At 33.1% G+C, this 18,706-nt stretch overlaps 1 protein-coding gene and 1 non-coding gene across 2 annotated transcripts in view; both read left to right on the top strand.

The window, feature by feature from the left end:
- The first annotated feature begins 10,291 nt into the window (after nucleotides 1-10,291).
- The window catches only part of LOC106106721 (kinesin-like protein CG14535), a 197,891-nt gene continuing 189,476 nt past the window's right edge, over nucleotides 10,292-18,706 (top strand). The window contains exon 1 of the mRNA XM_013287358.1: nucleotides 10,292-10,392. Coding sequence (XP_013142812.1) covers nucleotides 10,313-10,392 — 80 coding nt within the window. The 5' untranslated portion in view covers nucleotides 10,292-10,312. The remainder of the gene's footprint in view (nucleotides 10,393-18,706) is intronic.
- On the top strand, nucleotides 17,299-17,382 carry Trnal-cag. Its single transcript has one exon. It is a non-coding gene; the product is annotated as a tRNA-Leu (tRNA).

Below are 18,706 nucleotides of genomic sequence, written 5' to 3'. Positions count from 1 at the left end.
AATGATGTTTTTAAAGCAGTGCTTTGACGCGTTTTGATTTGAAATACGAACTCGTTATGCTTCTCTGTGTATGCTTTATATGAAGTCTATAACTAACTAATATTATAAAGGGGAAAGATTTGTATTTTTGTATATATTTGATTAAAGCATAAACTACTAGGCCTATTTATCTTTCACTATCAGAAAGGTAATTTAGTATCATGAGTTATATTTTGTATTTTAATTTCACGGGATCGAAATCCTTAGCAATAGCTAGTCTTCGTATAAAGATATAACGATTTTATTACAACGAATACTTGACAATGTATGTGTCTTCCCGTGTATTATTAGTTCTTATCAATGGGTAACTATAGTTGCATCCGTTGTTTATAGTTCGTTAAACACAAATATTTGTTCTTTCCGCTCACAAGAACGAGCCCTTTTATAATTAACTATTAAAGCTTAATCGATCCGGACCGGAATCGAATCACATAATATATGTATTGATTTTATTCTTTAACACGATTGATTTATTTTAGGGAAGCTTTGCTGTTTTGTAGTGTTATGACGATACTAGCCTTCGCCCGCGACTATGTCCGCGTGGTATTAAAAAAACAAAAGTGAGTCTGTGTGTATTCAGACCATCCTGTACATCTGTACCAAATTTCATCGAAATCCGCTCAGCCGTTTAGGCTACAAACTAAGAAATATCCATCCATCATTCATCATCATTAAAGCCTTAGGTCGTCCACTGCTGAACGTAGGCCTCCCCCATCGATTGCCACGATGCCTGGTCCTGTGCCGCCCGCATCCAGTGCACTCCCGCAACCTTGAACATCCATCCATCTAATCTAAACTTTCGCATTTATAATATTAGTGTGATTAATGATCATTTTGCCGTCTCTATGGTAACTACAGCTTGTAGATTTTATATTTTATTAATATGTTGAATTCTATGCAAATTTAGTTAAACGAAGTTATGTGACAGTTGATATAATTTAAAATGTTTGAAAGTGTAATTTATATCATTAGAAAGATGTTTAACGAGTCATTTAAATGCGACTGGACTAATAAAGTGTTCTTTGATTAATTGAAATATTTTCTAAAGTGTAAAGCGTTTACACTAACTGGTTTAATTTAGTTTTATTTTACAAGTTATAAATACAGCAGTAATTGGAAAAAATAATATGCTACTCGCTGATTAACGGTTAATTAATTAATTAATTAACTAGTGTAGATATCTTAAAATTTTAAACTAAGGAATATAATCGTCACTAAGGGTAACTCCATTTCAATGATCATTTCTCTGAGTGTGTCAGTTAAAGCGTATTTTTTTTTCTGCATTTCAACCTTTATAACCCTTAGGTTACGATGCTGTAATTTTTACTGTGTATTTTTACATTAAATATTTTTGTAAAAGCTTTCTTGTTAACTACGCTTTAACAAACCCCTGTTAATGGACCACCGAGTACAGTCAAGTCAAAGATCAAACAAACAAGCCATTGACAAAATTTCAATGCCGCCCTCACATTTGTACCGCCGGCAATCTCAAACATGGTAGAGAATATAGTTATAAATAAAATTCTTCAGGGCTATTTGTTTTCGACTAAAATACTGGTTGAATTTTTCATAGTTGTTAAGTTATTTTTCTGTTTTCCATTACTCTATGATTGTTATAGAAGAGAAAAAGTTGCAGGTAACCAACGAGGAAGTCCCATTATACCTATCCCCATACGTGTCCGATTTAGTGGGTTTCATATGCTTTTTTAATTAATTCGGCAATCACTGTGACACCGTCAGCCAACTGAAACGATTTCAAAATTAGTAACAGCGTCTTAAATATGGTAAACGTTGAAACTCCAAATTGTATGACGTCACAGATTTAAACGAGGCGAAGTATTCACAATTCGTTTCAGAATCCGTCCGTGGAACATCTAATTTATAATAAATCCAGATCCGAATCTTGGAAGTAGCGCGATTGTTTAAATTCATGAAACCATTCGTCGGCGGATCAATCGTTGGCGCGTAAACACGCGATGCCAGCGCCCCCTGTGTTTACAGACTAACTCTATCAAGGTGCAAGAATAACAGAACAGGCGTTGAACTGCCGCGCTTGTGAACAGTGAAAAAAACTATAACATACGCTTGTTTGGGTTACGGGATACCAGAGTTCGGTTTTATTACGTAAGCTATAGAACGCAAATAGACTATCAGGACAATTATGAACTCCGTTTCACCTTTTGAAGGCTAGAGAAACAGGACCTTAACAATGCAGAAGCCGTAATACTAAAGTAATTATTGTATAATTGTTATACAGGATGTCTTAAGTATATACGGCTAACCTAATAGCAGAGGCAGGTAGGGCGCCCTGGGTGAATTTATACTGTTTTTAGACTTTTGGTGTTCCTTTAAGTCCGGTGACCAGGGCGGCCCCTGTCTAGCGTCGTTACTGTCCGATAGTAGGTATCAAATGCCTTGTATTTAGATATTTTAAAAGCTTTAATACATCCTGTTCTTTCCAGACATCAATGTGTTTGTAATATTTAAACGTCTTTTGAATCTGTCTTGGACAAGATTCGCTGAAGCATATGATTTTCACGTTTGCGTTATACTAGAGATATTCAATTCGGACGTGTTCAGAGCTGAACGCAGTCATTCGTGCGTACACTTTTTACCTTTGAAACGACTATCATAAATATTCTAAGATCACTTATCGATACGATTGCATAAGGTTTAGGTTGAAGTGTTTTTGCTGTCGGTATTATATATTTACATAATTTTTGTGCAGTAATAATACAGCAGCATACTGAGAGATGTTTTATTCACGGCAACAGCAAGCGAATACGTTTTTGGTATCATCACCAATTATAATGTTAAATTTTTTACAATTAAAAACACATAATAACGGAGCATAAAATATTGATTGTGCAATAAAAGGCGAGAAATAAATATTAACAGAAAGCGCTTACCGTTTTATATTTTATCATAAACTATACTATTATATAGAGGAATGATTTGTATTTTTCTATGTATTGAAATAACTCAAAAACTGGACTGATTTTAAAATTTCTTTCACCATTAAAAAGCTAAGTTATCAGTGAGTATATAGGCTATTATATTTTTTTAATTTCACGACGAAGCCGAGCAACAGCTAGTTGACTTAAACGTTGACGCAAGTGAAGTCTCGTATAAATAATAAGTCAGTGTCAATGTTTAAAAATTCTAAATCAGATCCTCATAAATCACAATATTTGCGTACAGTTCAATTTTACTCTCATATAGTGAGTAGATTTTTAAGTAAACATCAATAAAGAATGGCCCGCTTATTGAAGTCCCTAAACAAATAGGGGAGATTTATTTGCTGCATGAGTGTGTGCAGTACCAACAGCTTTATGTTACAAATTAAAAGGGGGGTATTAGGTTAGCGTTCGATAACATGTGTGCTTTAAAAAGTTCATCGAAATACGAGTAATCCGTTTATATTTAATCCATTTTGACACTAGTGGAAGTTCAAAGATAATATAACTTGCTTTAATAATAAATTCCTTATGTATGTTTTTACAAATATAATGTTCGTTAAAACAGTATTTTTACCACCATTGGATTATTTAAGCTCTATTTTTATTGTGATCAGTAAATCCGTGAACATGTGCCGAAATATCGGGAGCTAAAACAACCCAATGATTTTAAGAAACCCGTATCTTACGAACTTTATATTTCTTATGTACTTGACCGCATAGTTAATCTTTTTTTAAACACAAAAATCAAACAAAATTGGTCACACCTGCAAGCGCTACCTTTCGGATAACAAAAAGAATTATCAAAATCGGTCCACTAGCTGCAAAGTTATGCCGTAACACACATAAAAAAATAGAGACGAATTGAGTAACTCCTTCTTTTGTGAAGTCAGTCAAAAAGAGGTCTTCCTAATAATTTAGTAATTTTAAGATTTAACCCTATACTATTATAATAAAGCGTAAACTCACACTTCTTTGTTGCCTAAGATGTCAGCAATTACAGCATATTTTTGAATAATTTTTTATTTAATAAAAAAAGCCCTACACTTACGCCAAGCTTTAGGCTATATATTTTCATGCCAATTATCTTAGGGTGTAAATATTTTGGATAAAAACCCTAATGTGGGAAAGAGACCATAAGTTGCTGCCAACATCAAGGAAACAAGATTACCAAAGCTTTTCATGTTTGACATTTGCTCTTGATAATTTGACAAATGTAAACAATTAAATAAAATTTTCATAATTTCATACGGATGAAGCCGCACGGGAACAGCTAGGATACGCTATTAAGCTACCTAAATGAGTTTACAAAGTTCTAAGACGCGCGGATGTTTATAAATTCTACAACGTACTCATATGAACTACAACTATGTAATATTTCCTGTGCAGCGTCGTATCCTCTGATCTTAATGTAAATAAATATATTGATATATTTAATGTTTATACTGATTGACAGAACTTTCTAGATAACTGTAAAAACATACTAGGTAAGAAGTAAACCATACTTTAGTTATTGCTACATTTTTTTGTTAATAGACTTAGTGTAACTCTACACTAAGTCTCCTCTTATTGCGGTAAGTGACCATTAAGAGCGGCGCACATTTGACGAAACTATCATACAAATGTTTTGCGATTGTCGATTGTTTCGCAGCCAATTCAACTGTTTAGTTCCAGAACTCGCAATCGAGTAATGTGCGCACTATATATGCTTATAGGAATCAAAGCGGGATTAGACAGTTGTGTGATAGTTTTGTCAAAGATATGCGCGTGCTTTAAACGTCTTTCGGTACAACAAATTACTGTTAAATTACACTTCAAATAGACATAATCTATTCGTTTCTCAAATAGTAAATTTGTAAACAATTCGTATATTTTAGCATATACAAGTATAAGAGTATTTCCACGACGAAAAACAATTTTCACGTCTCAAAGAGTCGATCATTAGATGTTGTGCGGCGCTGATTATAGCTCTCCGGAGCACAAAGACGTAGACGAGATTGGCGGGGAATTAGATGCAATTTCATTGACTTGAAACGAGAATACCATTTCCTTAGCCTCCGCGCGTACTCCGCGCCGTACGATATTGAACATTTTATAGACAAATTGGCCCGTCTGCTCGATAGCTGTCTAACGCGTAAATGTAATATTAAAAACAGCCTTCTGTAAAATGTGAATATTATAAATAATTCTTTGTTCAATTATCATACTCCCTTAGGATATACTTGCTTTCAACTCTACAGTTCCGAGTGCAGCAGTAAATTTTGTAAGATTGAAGACTTTTTATCGTGTACAAAAAGCTATAAAACTTCATGTGTTTTGTATATCTTTGAGATTAAATAATTAACGAATGAATTAGTCTTATTATTTACCAACATTGTTTCTTCTTTGTTATTATAATTGAAATATAAATAAAAATAACCTAAAAATTTTTTTCATTTCAATTAAATGTTACATTTTTTTTATATAATTACGAAATAGGAAACACTCTGGGCCCCGGGCGCATCTCCATTCAGAGGGCCGTCCCCTTCGTCCATTATTTAAAAAGGGTAATGTCCAATTAAATCAAGAAAGTATGAAAAGTCTGGTAGGTCAATGCGACGGCACGCACCGCGAGATACGAACACTTCATTATGCTTCGTTTATGTAAAACTTCGCGCCTTATCGAGTTAATTGCTGATTAACGCGTCATTAACTCTTGGTTAAAAAAAAACACAGTATTACAGTATATGGTTTATTTTAATACAGTTATTTTTATCCCTATTCATGCTAAGTCATATTTTAAGAGTAGCCCCAGTAGTAGAGAAGTAAAGAGTAAAAGATAACCATGGTATGGGCATGTTATGAGGAGGGATGAATCGCATGTTACAAGGAGAACTTTAGTTATGAGTGTGGAACGGTACACCGGTAGAGGTAGATCTAAAAAGAAATGGATTGTGTAAAAGGTGACATGATCAAAAAGGGAGTGATGACTGAGATGACGTATGATAGAGTTATGTGGAGGACAAAAACCTGTTGCGCTGACCCTACGGGAGAATGGTAAGGAGAAAGATGATTACGCTAAGTAACAGTATAATAATTTTAAAGGTGTTTAGCAGTGGAATTCCACGCTTATAATAGTTGTACACCTGTACAACCTATGTATCTATCGATATGTACAAACTTCAAGATAAAGTGTGACGAATCATAATATTCAATCTCTCTAAATTACAGTACCGTTTACAGACACGGAAGATAGCCCGGAGCTGACTATTAAGTAGCTTGACTCTAGAGAATTTCATGGTATAGTTATCCCACCACATGTTAGCGCACACACCTTTCACTAAATTATCGCACAACAGTCGCGCTTTGATTCCTTTGAGCTTATATGAAGGTGCGCACACTATTCGATTTTTTTAGTTGAATTGGCTGCGAAACAATCGACAATCGCACAATGTTGCCGCTCTCGGTACTTATAGTTTGTCTAAATAAGATAGATTAGTTTGATAAATGACACATATGAAGTACCTAATTCAATTTGTATGAAGGCAAATGCCATACTTAATAGACAGGTATCATAGTGACGAAACAAACACGCATATCGAACAGTTTTGAACTATCGATATTCGGTTTAAATAATTATTGAATTCAACTAAAATTCTTATTAACTAATTTAGACGACAATTATAGTTTAAAACCGCGAGCAGAAAAAATTCTATCATTTTTTATTTAACGTTTGCTATGAACGGTAATTTATAAATTCCTGAAACTCATGAGACTGTATGTCAATGTTGGGTAGATAGACTAACCATCACAAAATCCTGGTACCTATATTCAGTACCTGGTAATCAAAGCCTTTGATTTGACGCATCGCTGCCTACTGCAATAACAGTCGCTAGAGACTTCGGATTTAATAGATCATTTGTACGATTATAACATTTCATTCGACATTCAAAAATAAACTCTAATCATTGGTGTTAAGGTTTGTTTTTAATTTTTTTATATCTTAAGAGATTATTATGTGTTTAATGCAAAATGTTTTTCGTAAACAAAATCACATGTGAGATTTTACACTCAAATGCATTTTTTAACATAAAATAAAGATTCATACGTTTCTTATAATGATCCCATTTTAGTTAATTTTTATATTAGAATATTAAATACATGTGAATTTGTTTTAAACTTTCGCACACATTAAGTTCATAAAATTACTGTGTTGATCGTAACAGTTAAAAAAAAGATTTTAATTAAAAACAAAAGAACAACCAAATATAGAACACAACGTCCAACTAGCGTACAAGCTTATCTAATTTTCATAGAATAATCCTTTCTTGGAAAGATGCAAAGAAAGTATAAGAGAGGTCGTGACACACGGCACATCTTGATACCGTTGGAGATAACATCTGGAGTCTTTCTACGCTCCACTGAATGTAGGATCCAAGTCCAACTGGCGTGCTGACTTCGCATTTTTAATTTTCAATCTGAAACAGCGACAGGAGCACCTATTTTGATAAAGTCTTAAATGATATCTTTAGAATTCATATGTCATTTAAATTCGAGTACGATGGTTTATTTTAATAATCTCCCAAAGTATGTCATTGGTATTTAAAATATTTTATTTAAAACATTATATTTTTAATAAATTTAGGTTAAAAAATTATTATCTAAGTAAAAACCGGTGAGCATTCTTATTAGCACAATATTTATGTTAACAAAGGGGAATTATTTCATCTCTTCTTTTTACGTTTTCTTTAATTTTTAGTCCGTTTGCAATTCAACAAGCCTGGAAGCATTCTGTGTTATGTTTTTATTATACTTTACAAAGCTTTTGTGTTCCTAAACCGTCACAAATTGTGATGATTAAATTCAAATCCATCACTGGACCAGACAAAAATAAAACAAAGAAACGGAACGCGAGTTTTTTTTTCAAGTTACTCTTCTTCATACTTCTAAGTACCATTGATGCCATCAGTATTTACAAAATGTTTCTATCTATATTTTCATTTAAAGAACATTCATTAATAGTTGTGAATGAAACTCAAAAATAAACATCCGAAATGAACCTTCAATGTAGATGTTACATTGCAAGTTTTCATCAATTGTTGTTCTGATTAAAACAAGAGCTGTTGTTTACCGAAACGAAATACTTTCCGTTTAGTCTTGGCGCCTCAGACAAAGATGTTTCGCTACGAAAGGTTACAATGCTTCTGCTATCAAGCATCCTTCCTTTGACAGGCTTCATAGCGTTTGCCTCAAATCTACTACTGTTAAGTAAAAGCAACCTTATTCCCTTGTAATAAGTCTATGAGAATAGTGATGACTGTTTAGTATTCATCTCGCTTGTAACTCTTATCATTGACACTGTAGATCGGTTAACGTTGGTGTATCTCGAATCTCGTTTTCGGTATTTTATGTTCGTATATATCACTGTTAGGAGATTTCCTTGTCATTGATGTATGTGGAATATATAAATCTAAATTCTAGATAAAACCATCCGAAAACGAACTCTTAAATTTTTTAGACATGTTTCTTAGTAAAGCACTTATAAAAAAATGTGATCTCATTGTCATTTTTTTAATAGTTTAATATAGATTTTGTATACTGATATGTCAAGATTCTTAGATACGAAATAGAAATTAGAGGAAGTTGGAGAGTAGCCCCAGTAGTAGACGTAAGGAATAAAAGGTTAGCATGGTATAGGCGTGTTATGAGGGATGAATCGCATGTTACAAGGAGAACGTTAGTTATGAGTGTAGAGGTACACCGGTAGAAGTACACCTAGAAAGAGATTGATTGCGTGAAAGGTGACATGATCAAAAAGGGAGTGATGACTGAGATGACGTATGATAGAGTTATTTGGAGGACAAAAACCTGTTGCGCTGACCCTACGGGAGTAGGATAAGGAGAATGATGATGAATACGTCAAAATTCTTAGCTGACAAGTTAAATAAAATGGTGTAAATTAAAACATTCTTTTCCAAAACAATTCTCAGTCATCACGATCTTCTATAATTGCTTTTCTTCTACCGAAGTTGAATTATTCCCAACTTTCTTTCGTTCGCAATAAAGAAATTGAATTTGCAAAGATCCGCTCCGGCAGAACAACGTCTTTCAATATTATGTTAATGTATGGTGCTAATGAATATAAATAGGATGTAGCCTTCGCTCTCTAAATTCTCATCAAAGTTAGCGACTTCGAAAAAAATGAGATCCCAACTTTTATTTGATTGTCTTTCTCACTCTTATTATCCTACTAATATTATAAATGTGAAAACTTTATTGTCTTTTTTTTAATATTACTTGTTAAAACTAAGAAATAACAGTTAATTTCATTGTTTCTTACTAAGATGAATAATTTTTTTAAGGGAAATCTTTGGCTTCTTAAATACAGGAATCTTAGTTAAAATGTCAAGGCGTTAAAATGTCAAACACTGATAATGGCAACACTGGTAATTATCCTTAGTGTGCAAAAGATATTCTTGTTCTTATTTTTCAGTTTTTGTCCAATTAGAAATAACAATACCTAATCCCCTAATCGGGCAGTAATTGTTTCAAGGATCCAAAAAACAATGACCGCTCATTCTCTCGAATTTTAGAAAAGAGGTTCCGTATTTATTCAGACAAAGACTCCTCACCGCAGACTTGAGGGCTGTTACAATAGGATTGATACCTCCCTTTGACGAGTTTATCTTCTCAAATAGTGGCGAATTTCAAAGCAAAATCACTCTTATCCAACTGAAATAAAGATCAGGGAAAATGGAAATGATGATGCCTCTTCACATTCATTACGAATACGGTATTTGCATCGATTGTTGAACTCGGTGTGATGTGATATGAGAATTTCTTTTAGGATGTTTTCTTCATTTGTTTTATTAATTTTCTCTTTTCTATTCCTTTTATCTTATTAATGTCACTATTTTTTTTTCCTTTTTAGCTCGTTCTAGACCCGATTAAGATGCTTAAACTAATTTAACAACTTCAGTTGGTTTCACGGGAATAAAGTGTATTGGAATAGTTCATATTAAAGAAATTAAAAGCTAAAAAAAGGTCGAATGTTAAATATTAACAGTAGTTATTTAATCTAGTTTCAAATATAATATCATCAAATGGAGCATACTCTTCCTAGTACAAACTAAACAAGAATAGAGCAATGTGTGTTGAAGGCTTGAAATAAATAAAAGCAACTTTTATTTAAGTTAACTTCAAAAGGGATAGGGGGAAAAGGAAAGCCGGCTACTATTTAAACTGGTTATATAATTAATTCCGTACCTCATCCTTCTTGAGTGTTTTCAAGAATTCTGTATTTTTTTTTCAGGTCCAACGCAAGGAGGATTTCTAAGATGAGTGGCGGAGGTATGCGGGGGGGCCGGAGGATCCCCACTCCAATGCCCCCTCCTAAGGACACGCAGCATATGAATAGGTAATGTTTTTAACAAACTATAAAATGTTTATTTTAAATATGTCTGAACTAACTTATGTATGTCCTTCTTTTTATTTAGGAACTATATTGTTAAATGTAGCAACTTTTACTCCACTGGTGTTTAATAACTAGATTTAATAAAACGAGGTGGTTTTCAATTCAGTATCATGAGTGCTACCTTAGGACTTTGCTGGAATAAAATTTCCTTGACAAGCTTATGGAAAATATATTCCCACGTGGCTACGCTCCGGCTTCTCACGGCTTTATCAGTCTTCATAATATTTACCTCATTTCTAAAACGTATCTAAACCGCTCAAATATGCAACAGTAGCATAAAGAAGAGAATTTTTATTCATATTAAAATTTCCAAAGTGTAAATATCGCATCTACAGTTTCAAAGCAATAATAAAGCCCCTTGCAAACGGTCAGTTCCAACTAACATACTAGATTCGAACTCAGTCAGTTAAAACTTTGTGTAAACACGGTACACATGCTCAGGGTTATCTGGACAGTACAACTCTTCAGTTAAAACTAAACGTAGCTCAAACATTGAAGTTTACATTTTATATTTCTATTAAAATCGTGCCAGATTAAATAAAAACGATTGACTACGTTTACAATAAAATGTAATATCTTTGTCATTCATTGTTACTATTGTACCATTGTAAGTGTCATTTCCACTGTGGTTTCACATTTACAGTCACACAGGATTACTTCCAGTGAAAACTGGGTCAATGTTTCATTGCAATCGGACAGACAATGAAACGGGGAGGAACATGACACATAATGCTAGTTTCACACGGTGACAGAATAGTAAAGGAGTAAGACAAAACAGCACACGCTGGCAGAACAGTGTCCTATTAATCGTAAGGGTTGCAATTAAACAATAGAAAAGCTCTGTCTTACTGTACAGTCTCTGTGTGTAACTACCATACGTCTCAAGTAATACTGGAGGTACAAAGGTAGGTCAGATGAGAAAGAGATGACAATGCTTTATGCGATGTTAAAGATGTCAACTAGGGATGGAATAGTATCGGAATTATATGCGGTTGCTAAGAAAGGACCGTGGGAACTGCGGGCTTCTTTTCTTCTTGCGATTTTTTATTTCTATTGTTTGAAATTAATTGCTCACGTAGCCTTCTAATGATCTTGAAACAAAAGAGTTGAGATTTACCTATGTAGTTCGCGAACTGATTTAAATAAGAAAAGAACTATTTTATTTATTGAAAGCGTCTATGATTGAATTATTACAATTGCATTTATACTAGCTAAAAACTAATTACAATTTGTACTTTTCACACTAAGTCATAGTCAAGAAATATATTTGTAATTTGTGGTACGTTAAATCTGTTGATGCCCACACTAGCAGACCTTTGGTTCTACTAATAAATTTAAAAAAATAGTTTACGTTTCCCATTTAGATCTTTATTTTTATTAATATTAGTGGTTTTATTTTAATTTACTAATATTTCCTTTAATCATCTAAGCTCGACGCTTGTGCTAGGATATGGTTCACGACAATCTTCGAATGGCGGGATTCGAACCCGTAACCTCAAGATCGGTAGTCCCCACCCTTAACCTTTACATTTATTCCATATTTAAACAGTCGTATGTGACACTTTATGTACTGCCGCATGTAATAAACATGTGGTCACAGATTTAAAAAACAATTAATCATAGATTCTCTCACATGATAGATTTTCCCAAGTAATCCGATATTGAGTGATGACTATCAAAGCAACATGGCCGCTCGCATCTGGTAGCCCCAACTATTTGTTACGTATTTCGATGCAAGCACATGACATCTTGAAAACGATACCCTTGATAACAGTATCACATATCGGAACACAATAACTAGTGTGAATGGATCCTTAGATGTATGTGGTTTTAATTAATGCGTTTGATACTATTATAAAATTTATGATCAAATTTTATATTGCAAAAGTATTATTAAATAGTTGTAAAATAACGAAAGTCGGGTGAAAAATTAAAAAGCTTTAAATCGTTAGAGCTTTTAAAATAATAATAAAAAAAAACTCCAGCTCCAGCTCAAAGTTATTTCACTCATAAAGTCAAGAGTACAGACATAAACACTTGGACGTGTTGAAAACTGCGAAATTTCCACCGAACAAGGGTCGTTGAAAGAATTTTCAAACTGAAACACTTGAAAAATTAAATTGCAAATTGAACCAACTTTAAAACGACTAAATCGATGTAGTTTTCGCTTATTAATCTATTTAAAATTTATGGATTTAGGACAGTTCCATTAATTTAAATTGTAATATTCAATATCGATAAAACAGTATTAGTATGAGAACTTCGACTGAAGTAATGTTTCAACCCTCCACCAAAATTCCTTATCCGTAACTTGAGACCGCACATGTAGGTGTTCACTTAATGACACCAACTCCTCAAGGGACTGTACACGCCAGAGTTAATTCCAATAAGTATATTTAACAGACTGATAGATCAATTCGTATTTTTCTTTAATATATAACTAAAATAGTATATTTGTAGACGAATCGAATCCCAAACATCTGACCTACTCTCAAAATTTAACCCGTTTCGTTGAATCTTCTTCTTCTACGTATTTATTCAACTTGTACACATTGACATTGTTGAGAATTATTGAGAAATAGGGACAAAATAAAAATTACCTCGAGGACATGAACACAATATTTTTCACTTTGGCAGAATGACAGTTATAATGAACGAATGTAGATTAAAAAACAAAAACGTAATTATATCATAGATTATAAATTTACCCAATTACAACAGACATAACCACGAAAATATTAATACCTAACTGCTAACTATGTTATTATATAAGGTAAGTTAAAGAGTTTGAAAATATTTAGTCTTAAATATAGAAATCATTCGGGGTATATTGAACATAAAGCCAGCCCCACCGGCGTCAGTAGAGGCGTGTACTTTTAACATGCAAGTATAAAATATAAATATTTCAGAGTGATGTAAAAGAAACGCATTTGACGCGAGCCGCGGACTAAAACACGGCGCATTCCTGATGACAGCAAATAATAAACATACACGCACGTGTACTGTCCATTTACATTTTAATTCATAAGCGAGTAGCGGTTGAAATACTTAAGTAAAAATTAAAAGTATTTAATTCACCTTATAAGAAAACTTCAATTGAAAATGTGCTCACCTGGACTTACATAAATGTTTAGATGGCGAAAGTTGTAAATAATTCAAAGCTATAAAGGTTGAACTATTGTCACAGAAGTATAAATTATGATACAATCAGCTGATATCTTTATAAATTCAAGATGTGTGTGGAAATATATAATCTGACAACATTTTGTTGAATCTGCGGCAAAATGTGAAGAAGATGTATGCCCTAATAGGCGACAAAATATAATTAATTAAAATTAAAATTCTTAATCGCCTATGGTTTGTACCACACACCATATAATCAGTGAATAGTGCCGAAGTTCGGTGTCGCCTGGCATTTAACTCACCCGCAGCTTAAAAATAAATTTCATATTTCTATTTTGTCCCTTAACATACTTGCTTTTATAAAAAAAAGGTAGTCACATGAACTTTTAAATACTTATCGATCCATTTTATTCATTTGCCACACAATGCCACAAACATTTCACTTAAAACCGATTCTTGAAAAACTTTGTGGCAATTAATGAATAAAAATAGCTACTTCAAATCAGAACTTTATTATTTACTTAAATTAATCTTAGTAAAACTTAGTGTGTCATAAAACAGTATCAAATGTGTGGAACATCAGCTATGTGTTGCCAACATTTCTATTCAGCTGCCACAACATCGTCTTAATTGACGAATACTGCAAGCCGATGTTCCAATTTCAGCATTCGATATTTCCTTGTTATACTTCCAAAAGCGGAACCCATACGAATATACACATACTATTGGTAGTATAATCGTCGTAAACAAAGGAATAACACTGAAAATATGTTTTCATTGTTATAGTTACAAAAATTCTGTTTAAATAAAACAATTGCTAGTTTTATCAAGAACTAGCAATTGTTTTCTATTCAGTGCCATTGATTTTTAATCTTCTAATAAGAGTTTGTACGGCGTAAAGCCAGATTCGCAGGGGCACTATTCTGACGCTCGGTTGTTTTTTTACGCTCTGATTATACAAACGCTCTAACCCTTATTTTTTTGGCACAGTGTTTAAATGCAACACTGCGCTATAATTAGTGTCGCGTATTGCAAGTGATGCCGTATAAAAATATACATGATAATACATTTGTTTTATTTCAACGTATTTTTAATGCGCGTTTTTAAAGCGTCCGTGGGACTATAACTAAGGCTAATATTAAAATTCAATCTACAACTGTCGTAGGTCGAAAGAATAAGGTATATCTCTTTAAGGCGCTTTTCTTACAATTTCTTTCAATGCAAGTGCTGTTACATATTTTATCTGCATTTCCTCGAGTCCTCCGTCGTTGTGTTAAAATATTAAAATGTTGGCACCTGTTCACATTCCAGCTCACTGCTTCCTCAGCCTTCGTAACTTATACGTATTATTGTCTGGATAAGAGCCATAAGATACGTATTTTATAAGCTCAAAATCCTCATAAAGGCATATGACGCGAGGAGAAACATAATAGTTTGTATTTTCTTCCAGAATATCTTCTACGTCAAATTTCAAAAAGATCATTTAAACAGTTTGATAGATATGCAGTAACAATCATTTATCTATCTAAACTTTTGCTTTTATAATATAACATTTTAGTGGAGTATGTACATATGTATATGTAGAAAATAAAATTAGGTTTGCAATTTAAATTTAAACACTTTTAAGCCAAATGTAAACTGGAGAGACTGCGCAAAGTAATTACGTAAATGCTGCTTTTAGTTTTGTTAAATTTTTACAAAATCTCAAGCGTTCCTAACAAAACTAAATGCGAATTTGTAAATGCTGGGTTTCAGATTTTATTTCACCAAGTTTAAAAGTTTAAGTTAAAGTATATGGAAGTTCCAAATTAAAAAATCTGTACAATTTATACCGCTAATTAAGGTAATGCATTATTATCTCTAAAGCTATTCAAAAGCTTCATTATAAGCTTTCATGTAAGACAGAATGGACGCACTGGACTTACAATGTCTTGCCTTATTTGCTTAAGCAAAGCAACGAGTTCTATGTTATTGTCTTCTCGTACTTAGAACTAACTTAACTAGTATTTGAACTGATGTAATATTTAACTTTCTCTGTACAACTTGAATGAATGTTTTAAATAACTTGTTAGTTAAAATATGAGCTTAGGAAACTGGGCTTAGTGTAATGAGGCTTTGTCAAACTTAGCCAGCCTAAGCAATGATTTGTTTATCATAGTACCAAAAAAGCTCTTGGTCTCAATATAGAGAATCTCGATTACAATTAAAGTGCCGTTTTTTTTTAAATAATTCATAGTATTGTAAAAGTGAATTAAATAAAGATAAAATAATGGTATTAAATAAGCTTAGTCCAAGATAATTTTTGTGGCATAATGGGCTTTTTAATGGAATGCTTTAAAACATGGTGAATACTGTTCGGGATGTACTTACGATGTGTGGGTTCTTTAAAAAACTTATCAGTCTGTGAAGACAGTCTGAAGTGGCTTCGATCCACGTTGACATACGACGCCGATGTTCAAAAATTATAAACAGATACTGGATGTGGCTTACAAAAACTACAAACAAAACTAAATCTTAAAAAACAACAGTAAAAAGCTACGTTATCAGTCAGTAACACATGCTATATTTTATTTTAATTCAAGCAGGCAAAATCGCGAGCAACAGCTAGATTCCTTATATTTAACATTATTAATTTGGTTTAAATTACATGTAACAATAATTAAATATTACGAATGAATACTCAAAGTAAATACTGATATAATAAATTGACACACACTTATCTTTTTTTATACAGAAGTCTTTATATTAAAGCGATAACTCGATGACACATCTAGTTGTTGTTATCATGAGTTCAATCCTCATCTTCCATCGACCACTCAGTCGTTCATAACAGAGGCACTCTCTGGACAATACCTATATTGTGGGGACAGAACGTCGCTTTCTTTTAAGCTTATTCATAGCTATAGGGAAATGTCGACATATCAATATGTTAAAATGAGCTATTTTACAGAGCATGTATTATTTTACATGTAATTTAGTAACAAAGCCACTGCGGTGTTTAAATGTGGTTAGAAATTGTCTTAGCTTATTACTTACACAAGACATTTCTATTAGAAAGTTAATCAATTGTATATCTATACTTATTATAATAAAGCATAAACACACACTTCTTTGTTGCCTAAGATCTCAGCAATTACAGCATGTTTTTGAATGATTATTTTCTTAATAAAATGCCCTACACTTACGTCACGCTTTAGGCTATATATTTTCATGACAAAGGCAAACAAAAAATTTATAATTTCATGAGGATGAAGCCGCAAGCGAACAGATAGTTACTAATATAAATGCGACAGTTTGGATTGATGGACGGATCTATTGATGTTTGTTAGAGTTTGTAGATTTAACTGCTAAACGGATCTCAATGAAATTTGGCATAGATGTAGAACATAGTCTGAATTAACACATAGCTACTATTTTTTGTACTAATAACATTATATCTATGTAGTTACAACAGTTAACTAAAAGTAAACGTCAAACTATGGCCAGGTGTCTTAGGGTTTCGTTTTGTGGACTAGAAAGACAGCAAACTTATGACCTTTCTAAGGAAGTCTTTGTAATTCAAGACGTCCCGTTAAATTCTATTCATAGGTTATTCTTTAGTAAAGGCGAAGCGAGACTTTGATAGCTTGTAAGAGCTTGGTAGTTACAGTATAGGTTTTCAAATATGCTGTAAAATATTTGAAGCTTCTGTGATAAGTAACAGTTGTTTTCGGTTCATTTTTCACCGTCAGGATGGCCGAGCGGTCTAAGGCGCTGCGTTCAGGTCGCAGTCCACTTCTGTGGGCGTGGGTTCGAATCCCACTTCTGACATACTTTTTAATTGACAATTTTATCTTAAATTTTAAATTTAATTAATGAAAATTTATTTATCTTGTCTTAAAACATTTACTACTTATTTTAAATTTCAGATCCAATCGAAATGAGAATTTAAAGTCAAGATGTATAAGTTTCAATTTGAAATAACTGTAATTCACAGTAAAGTATTAAAATAAAATAAAATTAATATATTTATATTAAGTTATTTTAAATTGTTTCAAGTATATTGTTATAATGATGTCTGTCATTAGTAGCGCACTCATGACGTCATCATCCTACCTATAAAAGTGGAATATTACACTTTTGTCACATATTCGAAATTGAATTTTATATTCATTGGTATAGATTTTAATTTAACTTGGCGACGTATTCGTGTATTATTTTAATACAATTTGAAGCACATTTCATAACGATAAATGGACGTAATTGATATTTATGTCATGAAGATGAAATTGTAAAAATCCATAAAAGGAGAAGTTTGATATTTTTTCTGTAGAGAAGGCAAAGAATGATAAGGGGAAGGGAATAAAGCTATACGAAAACATTATATGTACCACGCAACTTATAATAAAATCGATCTGCAAACTTATATAGCAACAGACAACAGACACCCCATAGATTATAATTGTCGTAAGAAAATGTCGGCGGCATTGCGTCCGGTCCCTTTGATGTCCGCCATATTGTTCCGGAGATACGCCGGCGCACGTGCGAATACTGTTATGCGGTCAGATGCACCAAACGTTTAGGTTTATTCTAGAAAATTTACTTTTATACCGATTTCTCTATCTTACCTCGCTTTAGCTTTAAGTATGACTGTGGAATGAAAGGCGGAAGGAGACAATAAATGAATTATCTCCCCGTCCTTATCCCACTCTTGTAAGGTCGGTACAGTAAGATTTCCTGGATAAGGATCCTGCGGGGTCGTCTTCCGTCATCTCAATCGTCACTACTTGATCATGTTTTTAAACCGCTACCACGCTACCACTAGGGTCCTTCAGGAAGCAAGTATATCACGTTCAAATAGGCCGGTTACATCTGTTGTTCCTCTGGTATTGCATATGTCCATAGCCGTCGATGAACATTTCGGTATTCCCGCTGCTCGTTTGCCCCATTATTTTATAAAAAAGCTACCTTTCACGCAATCCATCTTACCATCAAAATTAAGGAGGAATATTTACAAGAGATAAAATCTGTCCTATTTTCCCATGTTACCATGGTAACCGTCTACGTTATGACGGTCGAAGTTGTAAATGGGATATATTTAGAGCTATCGATGAGTTTAACGAATACAATGCGTGGCTTTGACGGTTAGCCCGCA

This window comes from Papilio polytes, unplaced genomic scaffold, assembly GCF_000836215.1.
Source record: "Papilio polytes unplaced genomic scaffold, Ppol_1.0 DF822178.1, whole genome shotgun sequence".
Lineage (NCBI taxonomy): Eukaryota > Metazoa > Arthropoda > Insecta > Lepidoptera > Papilionidae > Papilio > Papilio polytes.
Note: the sequence above shows the minus strand (reverse complement) of the source record. Positions and strands in the feature narration are given on the sequence as shown.